General features: G+C 42.5%; 1 protein-coding gene across 3 annotated transcripts; it reads left to right on the top strand.

Moving 5' to 3' along the window:
* Positions 1 to 316: 316 nt before the first annotated feature.
* PMAIP1 (phorbol-12-myristate-13-acetate-induced protein 1) lies at positions 317 to 5,940 on the top strand. 3 transcript variants are annotated; one of them, XM_077974629.1, is made up of 3 exons: positions 317 to 1,922; positions 2,121 to 2,262; positions 4,274 to 5,940. In XM_077974629.1, the coding sequence occupies exons 1-3, from the start codon at positions 1,865 to 1,867 to the stop codon at positions 4,536 to 4,538; spliced, it is 465 nt and encodes a 154-aa protein (XP_077830755.1). In that variant the 5' UTR covers positions 317 to 1,864; the 3' UTR covers positions 4,539 to 5,940. The 3 variants fall into 3 exon arrangements, with proteins under 3 accessions (XP_077830755.1, XP_028693571.2, NP_001247569.1); XM_028837738.2 differs by having other exon boundaries at positions 2,116 to 2,399; NM_001260640.1 differs by lacking the exon at positions 2,121 to 2,262 and having other exon boundaries at positions 1,655 to 1,922; positions 4,274 to 4,757.
* Positions 5,941 to 10,435: the final 4,495 nt, after the last annotated feature.

Genomic DNA, 10,435 nt, shown 5'->3' with positions numbered 1-10,435 from the left:
CAGCAGGGAGTGGGGTGAACAGGAGCACCCTAGCTTCCTCTAAAGGGTGTGGCTTCAACCACACACTTCAAGCCTATTTTGCACTTTTGGAAAATGGATCCCGGGTTGTCAGAGCTTCTGGTTTTCCAAGAGATGCTGGAATCTGGGTTTTTCATGCAATCCCTCAATGTTTAAAATGTTGGTCATCAATTCAAATTTTTACAATACATTTCGAAGGCCAATACTGTAAATCAAACTAAACACTTCTGGGGAGTCCATGCAACGAATTTGCAATCTTTTCATTAAACAGCACAGCTAATATGAAAACACGCTTTTTTTTTTCTTTTTCTTTTTTGAGACAGAGTCTTATTCTGTTGCCCAGGCTGGAGTGCAGTGGTGCGATCTCGGCTCACCGCAACCTCCGCCTCCCAGGTTCAAGCGATTCTCGTGCCTCAGCCTCCCAAGCAGCTGGGACGACAGGCGTGCACCACCAAGGCTGGCTAATCTTTTGTATTTTAGTAGAGACGGGGTTTCCCCATATTGGCAAGGCTGGTCTCGAACTCCTGGCCTCAAACGAACCACCCGCCTCGGCCTCCCAAAGAGCTGGAATTACAGGCGTGAGCCACCGCGTTCAGCGAAAACACACATTTTCTAGGAAACTGATTGCTGGGAAGGCTACAGTGGGTAAGAGCTCTTGCTCTCTGTGGGCCTGCCTGGGTCGGGATAGGGGCAGTGCTCTCTGCCTAAGTGAACTTGGGCAATTTTCTGCAAACCTCAGTTTCCGCACCTGTAAAGTAGCAACAGTTGTTCTGAGGACGGAATGAGAGAATGCATGCCAAAGCCCTTAGCATGAAGCGGCTCCCAGTAACCGTTAACTACTCCTAATTACTACTCCTCATAATAGAATTACTCATGGCCTCGCTAAATATTGTGCAAATAATTTCACGTTCCCAGGTAGCTCATTCCTCCCACAAAAGATTTGAACGTTTGCCGTATGATAACGATCCACTTGTTTTTGCTAAACATCCAGAATGGGCGATATCGACCTATCTGGAAGCTCGCACACAAATCCCTTCCCAATTCAAACACGATGTTCTTTCTGGCTGGCACCAGAGCTTCTGTTTGCAGTGACTTCCTGGGACCCGGCGCCTTCTCACAGGGCCTCTGGTTCTCCTCTGCGCTGATTACGGTTCTTCCCATTTCCCTTCCCTGTTACTGCCCATACTCTTCAAGTTCGAAAAGTTTCCTTTTCCAATCCCTTTCCGGGACTTGTTTACCCAAGTCTCTAATTGCCAAGGCCTTTGGTCTCTCCCCACCCACAACTTTCCTCCTGGGAAAACTCTCCTCCTGGGAAAACCCTTCTCCTCCCGCCACTCCCAGCTCCCGCCACCACTGCCGCTGACGACGCCCAGCGTTTGCAGATGGTCAAAGCCGATTCCCTTCTCCTCCCACCCCGTTTTGTAAGGAAGTAATTTCGCGGCCGAGGGCTCTGCGCCCCCAGCCGCGGGTCGGCGCCGCCGCGGGTCGGGAGCGTGTCCGGGCAGGTCGCGCTCGGCGGGGGACTTCCCCGCCCGCCTGGGTCGCGCGTCCGCTCCCCGAGCGCCGTCTGTGGGGCGGGGACAGGGGCGGGCCCGGCGTCTAGTTTCCCTACGTCACCGGGGAAGTTCTTATTGGACAAAAGCGTGGTCTCTGGCGCGAGGACCTCATAGGTTCCCGGGCACTCACCGAGTGTACTTGGCAGTTCCGCGCGTCCGAGCAGTCGATCCCGGCACCCCTGCCCGCGGGTCTGTTCGTGTTCAGCTCGCGTCCTGCAGACGTCCGACGTGCTCCAGTTGGAGACCGAGGTTCCCGGGCTCTAGCTGAGTGGGCGGCGGCACCGGTGGAGATGCCTGGGAAGAAGGCGCGCAAGAACGCGCAACCGAGCCCAACGCGGGCTCAGGCAGGTACCGACCCGCTGGGGCCAGCCAAGACCCAGGCTGAGCGGGGTCGGGGCCGGGGTGGAGGTCTCGGTCGGGGCGGGCTCAGCCCGTCGGGGCTCGGGCACAGACTGCGCAGGGGCTCAAGGTCGGGCCAGGTCTGTGCCCTGGCGCGAGCCTTAGGGGCGCCTCCAGAAAGTTCTTCGGGGGTTTTCCCCAGGACAGCGGGGACTGCAGGGACGGCAGGGACGGCGAGGGACCAGGCCGGATTTGGGATTGGGATGCAGCTGCATTACACCAGAGGCAAAAAGCTCGTCTCCTCCTCCCCACTTGTCCTTCCGCGGGGCCACGAGGAACAAGTGCAAGTGTAGGCGGCTGCTTCTGGGAGAAAGTGATTGTCGCGGCAGAAGGGGCAAGAGAGGACTCCGGAGACCGCCTGGACTCCCAGCCCTTCCAGAGACGGCCCCACAAGGGCAACCTGTGTTCAGGAGCCTAGAAAATCTTGTAATATTTAAATAATCGATCATGTGGGAGTTGGGGATAGGAGAATAGGAGTTAGTCCGCTTCCTTTTTTCATTCATTCATTCTCACTCCCCGCCCCCATACTTACAACTCCATCATAACTTTTCAGGCCAGCGCCCCGGCCCCATCCTTTTTCTAAATCTAACCAGAGCCCGAAATCTGTGTGGGCCATACTGCTGTTGCATCAGACGATTATACGCCCCCCCGCCCCCCGACCTTTTAAGTTACTTTCATTTTATAGAGCTCCTGGGGCGTACTAAGGAAGTGGAAGTGGTGCATTGCAAATGTGACCATGCCTAAGTTGGTAACAGGCTGCTGTCTCTGGCTCTTGTGTAGGATGGAAAAAACTTTGTCTACCTTTTGTGATGTCCTAGGATTCTGACCGTGTTTCTTTCTGAAGGATCTTACCTGTGCATAGCACTTTCTGGTCCGACTTAATTCCCAAGAATAAGAAGCAGCACAAAGTTCCCCTTAAACTTGATTTGATTGATACTAATACATTTATAGGTGTGTAACTGCAATTTTTAAAAAATTAAGGAAGTGAACGGGAACTATTTTCTGCCTTGTTTTCTACATTTTTGGTGAAAGGGATAACTTTTCCACTTAGAATTCAGGGCTTCCAATGTCGGATGCTGAATGTTATTTGGTGTTTCTTTTTTACTTTTAGGACTGTATATTAATATATCTCAATTTCTGTAGAACACATGTCTATGTAAATACTTCCCAAAATGTTTGATCCTGTAGCCCATAAAGAATAACGTCTTAGGAGATTTATTAGGTCTCTTGGTGTAGGAGTTAGGAAATATTTCACTCACCTCTTGTAGAGAGAAATTGGTTGAAATATAGGTTTAAAATTTTGCTTTACTATATATTTACAGCTTTGATTTGTTTTGAACCTAAATAGAGTATTTTCAGAGTCGATTTATAAAATAGACCAGATTTTAATTTGTAATCATTATTTTTAATGTTTGTAGTCATGAAGTAAACTCAGAAGACCTCAAGCTGCTCTTTGAAATATTCAAGAAAATTGAAATTATAGTCAGTATAGATATGATATTATAGTCAGTATAATGTTAACTGCACTTACTGAAAAAAGTGTACTTGGAAATTATAAGCATTATTTTTCTTAATATTCAGTTTAGAATAACTCAGTTCCAAAAAGTAGTACATATGTGAATTAAACATCACTTATTTTCTGCTCCTCTCATTCGCATAAAGGCAAAGGATTGGTACAGAATGGGGTTATAAGAAGAAGTGGGGTTACATTAAAATAGAAATGTTTAAATTATTTTAGAGAATGTGGACTTAATTTTAGAATAAGATTTTATGAGTCTTTTGTGAGAAAATTACAGAGTTTTTTTAAATGAGAAAAAGAATACATTTAGATTTGCCTATATAATGAGAGTATAACCTAAGCTGTAAATTATTGCCATTTGAAAATCAAATCCTACTTGAAAGCCACACAGAACTTGACTTCTGTTTCCCAGCCATCCTTAAATGAAAGAGAAAAAGATGACATCATCTAAGGCTGGTAAAATGACTAATGCTACTCTTTGTACTATCTGACATATTTGAAAGTAAGGTAACACTTGCCTCATCCAGGATGCATTTTTAAAAAACTCAAAGTAAATGTCTTTATTCTTACCTCAACGATTGCTTTTGGTGAGTCACAATGTGTGTGTGTGTGTGTGTGTGTGTGTGTTTTCCATTTGGAAAACAGGTGCATATAAAGCCAAAGTTAAGAGAAATGCTTCGTGGGATACTCAGTTTGTCACTAGTGTGGGCGTATTAGGTCTTGCTGGTTACAGTTTGTAATATCATCAATGTTAATGTCCATGTTTTGCTTTCCTTCTCAGAGCTCGAAGTCGAGTGTGCTACTCAACTCAGGAGATTTGGAGACAAACTGAACTTCCGGCAGAAACTTCTGAATCTGATAGCCAAACTCTTCTGCTCAGGAACCTGACTGCATCAAAAACTTGCATAAGGGGACTCCAAAAGAGACTTTTTCTCAGGAGGTGCACACTTCATCAATTTGAAGAAAGATTGCATTGTAATTGGGAGGAATGTGAAGGCACATTCACGGGTGCCCTTGGAAACGGAAGATGGAATACATCAAAGTGAATTTCTGCTTGAGATTTCCCAGATTATCATTCTTTGGGATGAGAGAACATTATAAAACCACTTTGTTTATTTTAAAGAAAGAATGGAAGACCCTTGAAAATAAGGAAGTAATTATTGACACATTTCTTTTTTACTTAGAGAATTGTTCTAGTGTTTTTGCTGAAGGTTACTGCTGGCCTAGTGTAAAGGGAGATGACCAATGATTAGACTGGGCGGCTGGGAAGAAACAGTTCAGTGCTTTGTTGTTGCTGTTTTTGGTGTTTTGCTTTTCAATGCCAACTCAGCACAATGTATATGATTCGGTTTATACATATTACCTTGTTATAAGGAAAAAATTCATTCTGAGAACACTGAAATGTTAGAGTCAATGTTGATTTCTTAGGTCACTACACAATGTAAAATCATTTGTTTCTTTTGACTCAAATTGTATGGCTTCTGTTCAGATGATCTTTCATTCAATGTGTTCCTGTTGGGCATTAGTGGAAACTATGGAAAACTGGAAAATAACTTTGAAAAAATTGGATAGAAGTATAGGAGGGTTACTTGGGGCCAGTAAATCGGTAGACTGAACATTCAATATAATAAAAGAACACAGGGATTTTGTGTAACCAGGGATAATTAAAAGAAAAAAGAAGTTGATTTTTAATTGATGTTTTTAAAACTTAGTAAAACAAATATTCAGAAGTAACTTGATAAGAAATGAATGTTTCTAAAGAAGTTTCTAAAGATTTGGAAAATGCTCCTTGTCACATTAGTTAGTGTGCACCCTACAAAAAGTGACCTTTTAATATAAATTAAGAATATTTTTATAATTGGAATATACTTTTCTTAAAAAAAAGGAACAGATAGTTTCATCTAGAATGAAAGTTCCACATATGCATCAGTGAATATAGGTATCTATACATACTTACCTACTTATATGGATATCTGTATAGATAATTTGTATTAGAGTATTATATAGATTCTTAGAAGGGTCGCAAGTAAGTTTCATTTTTTATCTGGGCTATATACAGTCCTTAAATGCATAAAAGAAATAATGCCATGATTTTATTTCAGCAAAAATAATTTTATTTATTTTGCCTATTTATAGTTAAAATATTTTTCTTTAGTTTGAAAATGTGTATTAAAGTTATGTTTTTGAGTTACGAGAGTCTTATAACTACTTGAATTTTTAGTTAAAATATCTTAATGTAGGTTATAGTCACTTTAGATGGAAGATTACCTCACATATGTTTTCTTCAGTATTACTTAAGATTGTTTATTTAGTGGCCGAGTTTTTTTCTTTTCAGCCTAGAGGCAGATATCTTACCATCTGGTATTTATGGTCTATCTTGTATTTAAATATATGTACACATATAAAAGTTGATACTGTGGCAGTAAACTATTAAAAGTTTTCACTGTTCTTTTCTGTGTGTTAATTTTGTCTTCATCTTGTAAGCTGCTGACTAGTAAGTATTCATTATCAAGCCAAAGTATGTTAACTGATTTCCATCAGCAGACATCCTCTGACCTTCTGACCACACGGTCTCCTCCCAGTAGTTGGAGTAGAAAATATAGGAGAATTTGCATGATTTCTGCTGTCAAGGGACTTACACTTTAATTGGGAGGGAAAATAGTGAAAAATAGGAAATGAATGCCCTACATAGGTCCTTTTTTTTTTTTTTTTTTAAATTTCTTCTGAGACAGAGTCTTGCTCTGTCCCCCAGGCTGGAGTGCAGTGGCACGATTTTGGCTCACTGCAACCTATGCCTCCCGGGTCTGAGTGATTGTTGTGCTAAAGCCTCCTCACCGCGCCACCACACTGGGCTAATTTTTGTGTTTTTAGTAGAGATGGGGATTTCACCATGTTGGCCAGGCTGGTCTTGAATTCCTGGCCTCAAGTCATCTGCCTGCTTCGGCCTCCCAAAGTGCTGGGATTACAGCCTATAGAGATTCATGACCTCATTAGAGGTGTTTTGTGAGCTGGCATCCTTGACTGCTCCTGGGTCTGTCTGGCAAGAGGAGCTACAGGACGGTTTCCTTTTTGGCGACCTCACACTTCTTCCTCTGCTTCCAGCGCTAGAGTAGCAAAGATTGCTTCATCTGAGGTTAGTCATGTGCAAAAGTAGATGTAACTCAATGGCCTTCCTGTTTGAGTGTGTGAACTAAAAGATACCCCTAGTTTTTAGCTTCGATCTGGGAGCCACATCTTCACCCCACCCCTGCCCTGGGAAAGAGTCAGCTGACCCCTTAGAATGTAAATTGCCTTCCTAAAATGGGAAACGTGGGGAAAGGAGGAGGAGTTACTAGAGGAAAAGAAGAACCGGAAAGCTGAAGGATGCGGGGGTTATGGACAAGATATATAACAATGCCTGCAGGGAAAGACTTCCGTCTGGGAAAGTGGGGTGGGGGCGGGAGCTTGGCTTCAGAAAGGGTGGGGACAAACTGCATGGTTTGATTTGAGAATCACTGGAAGAGTAACTCCTGTCCCTAAGACTCTTCGCATAGCCAGAACTGTTTTGCTAAATGTGCACCTCAGTAGTTCTTGCCACCACTAGAAAACAAATAAGGAAAAAAGTGTACCTTAAGCTTTTCTTTTATATAAAGAGTAACACATGAAAGTTTAGGCACAGATTCACAATCTTCAGGTATTAGAACTATATATTTTTTTGAGAACCATATTTTAATGTTAAAAAATGTCCAAGATGTTCAGGCAATTCTAATTATATCTGTTGACTGACAACAGCTAGCTTTTAAATTTGCATTTATATTATAAAAGAAAATGTATCTACCGGTGAATCAGTTGTTCTTCAGTTTAAAGAACTGTGTGTTGTGATTTGGGTTTTGGAATCCATTGCAATAACTCTACAAACCTCTCCCTACGCCACTTCCTCTCCTCAATCACTGAGCAGAAACCACCTAAAGGGTCAAAAATCCTGTAAATCTCCTTGTCAGTCGTCAAAGGGGACGATCCATCAGGAAGAGAACCAACACCTTAAAAATAGATTTCTTAGGTCACTACACAACATAAAATCATTTGCTTCTTTTGACTCAAATTGTATTGCTTCTGTTCAGATGATCTTTCATTCATTCAGTGTGTTCCTGTGGTAACTGGAAGTGGTGTGACTGGAAGTGGTGTGATACAAGGAGTATCCCACTTTAGAATCCTGAAGCTGGACTTTCAAGACAAAATCACGAATGAGCTGGGTGACCTTGGACAAGACAACCTCTCTAAGCCACATTTAATCTGAAATTGAGACTTAGATCATCTTTAAGGTCCCTGAAGTTGGAATCATAAAATGGGATGGCAAAGCAGTCTGAAGAAGGTCTCTCACCTAGTTCCAAGTCTGTTGGCCCCCACTTCTGAGCTCATTTCAGACACTGTAAGAGGGAAGTTAAGGGTTTGCAAAAAGAAGCAGGGGAGTGGGATTTTAAAAGACCTCCCAAAATTTCTGTTTTCTGGATTCTTCTCCCAAACATTGACTTTAAGTCTTAGAGGAGGTTGAGTGGGAACCTCTTGGACTTGTATTTCTTGGAAAGGAGAGTTTGCTTTGCATGCAAGCTTTCCCAGTGATGATATCACTGCCGGAATTCCTTCTTATGTGTAGCTGAAAATAGATAGGGTCACCTGATAGACACACCCTGCCGTGTCATCACGTGGATTTTTTCAAGTAATAGTTCCTGGTTAAAGAGCAAAACATTTGTCAATACTGCCCACGCACTAACTTCAGTTTCTCTTTTAAACACTTACAGAAATCTGTTCAGCCAATTCAGGGTGAAACATTCATGCTCATGATTTATTCCCTTATGGTTTTCTTCCAAGTATGCCATTCTTAAAATCACCAGAGAAATGGGAGAGTTGATAAGAGTTATAGATGGGGATTTTGGATTCTTTAATTTAGCAAGTTATTAACCACATGCTCTGCGCACCTCCCAACCACCCCCCTGCCCTGATCCATTCCATGTAATCTATGCTCTCTGCCATTAGACATTGCTCAGTGCGAGAAGCCTCGGCTTGGGTTTACACTGTGCAATAAGATAGAACAGAACAACATAGAATGTGCAAATAACTCCTTGGTATTTCTTGTGTTTCAGGAAAAAGACCTCTATTGTTCTTCTCATGCTCTGTCACTATGATCTCTAGCAGAGCCTATGAGATTTGCCCATTTCCAAATTCCCATCTTTACTCAGCCATTTTCAGAACGACTGTGTCCCTCTTCCACAGTTGTCATTGTCATTGTCTCTGGTTTCAGAATTGTCTTTTTGCCACTTTGTGCGACTCTGGATAAATATTTGATCTCTGTTTTCTTATAAACTGGTCCAAAATATATCTATTTCAAAGCATCGTTGAGAATCAAATGAGATGAGATGAACACAGTGCCTGGTTCACAGTCAGTGTCCATTAAGTGAGTTAACTTTTCTGACAAGACAGAGGAAGGGTTAGAGATTAGCTTTCTTACAAAGCTATGGAAGATCTTACCCAATTAAGATTGTTAGACTGAACCGAAACCTTTCAAAGGAAGGCGGGTAGGGCAGTGGTGGAGCTGGAGGGGAAGTGGCAGTTTTTCCCTTGATGAGGCCATCTGCTTTTCATTTATAAACTCTTAGTAATGGTAAACCGTTTTTTTTTTTTTCCACCTGGTATACAACAGGTTTCACAAGCACTATTTAATTGTCCAAATCCCCTTGTATGTATTCATATAAAAATTCAGGTCCTGATTTACATAATAACATCTCAAGAAGTAGAAAGAAAGTTCCAGTCTAGTTATTTTTGACTGGGGTAAGGTTAGATTTGGGTACAGTAATTCTTCAAAAGGGAATCTTGAAATGCTCTCCCTGAGATAAGACAAAAAATGCATTAATTTGGAAAACACAGGTCAAAGCCCAGCTGCCTTTGTTTTTGCCTTTAGGGAGTCAGTTGCATGCATCCACAGGGGTGCAATAGTGCTACTTTAAGACTATACTTATATAACTCATATATACTCATATATATATGTATATACATACGTACACATTTGAGTATATACTAATAGGAACAAAACTTCCACTAGATAAATACTACTCACTGACAAACCCATTATGTGCCAAATACTTTAGAAACATAAATTTATTAATTCACCTGGTGCTCACACACTGCTATTGGGAAGGTATGATTATCTTTTTCATTCTATAGTCAAGGAAGCAGCCTCAGAGAAGCAGCAGTGTCCTCAAAGTCCCAAAGTAGTCAATTGGCAAATGAGGAGAAGTCACAGGATTTGAACTTGGGCTTTTCTCTCTTTCTTTCTTTCTTTCTTTTTTTTTTTTTTAGACAATCTCACTCTATTGCCCAGGCTGGAGTGCAGTGGTGTAATCTTGGCTCACTGCAGTTTCCACCTCCTGGGTTCAAGCGATTCTTGTGCCTCATCCTCCTGAGTAGCTGGGATTACAGGCTCACACCACCACGCTTGGCTAATTTTGCAGCAAAGATAGGGTTTTGACATGTTGGCCAGGCTGGTCTCGAACTCGTGACCTCAAGTGATCTGCTCTCCTCGGCCTTCTAAGGTGCTGGGATTACAGGTGTGAGCCACCTTGCCGGGCCTGAACTTGTGCCTTTCTGACCTCAAAATTCTTTTATCTTCCTACCACAATGCGACTGCCTCCCAGCGTGGGGCTGGAGGCAGGATCCCCATCCCAGAGCAACGCTAGTTTGTTTTCCATCCAGTGTCTCATTAATTACAACCAAGGTTTACACCCCTGCGTGTTCCGAGGAAGGCTGATGATTAAGTCAGCTGACATGCAAAAAAAAAAAAAAAAAATAGAGCAATCATTGCGGCCCCCATTTGCACTCATCTGGTATAGGGGCTTTCCAATCTGCAGGAATAAATGAGACTAACCCTATAAATTGTCTCACTTGCTAGGTAGTGCCAGCCAGCCAGGCA

Source organism: Macaca mulatta, chromosome 18 (genome assembly GCF_049350105.2).
Source record: "Macaca mulatta isolate MMU2019108-1 chromosome 18, T2T-MMU8v2.0, whole genome shotgun sequence".
In the NCBI taxonomy this organism is placed as follows: Eukaryota; Metazoa; Chordata; class Mammalia; order Primates; family Cercopithecidae; genus Macaca; species Macaca mulatta.
Note: the sequence above shows the minus strand (reverse complement) of the source record. Positions and strands in the feature narration are given on the sequence as shown.

What these genes read in the sequence shown, in the direction of transcription:
- PMAIP1 (XM_077974629.1), top strand. Translation starts at nt 1,865, where the DNA reads ATGCCTGGGAAGAAGGCGCGCAAGAACGCGCAACCGAGCCCAACGCGG. An exon ending in CCCAACGCGGGCTCAGGCAG is followed by an intron (nt 1,923 to 2,120) that starts GTACCGACCCGC and finishes TCCCCAGGACAG; the next exon opens with CGGGGACTGCAGGGACGGCA. An exon ending in CACGAGGAACAAGTGCAAGT is followed by an intron (nt 2,263 to 4,273) that starts GTAGGCGGCTGC and finishes TTTCCTTCTCAG; the next exon opens with AGCTCGAAGTCGAGTGTGCT.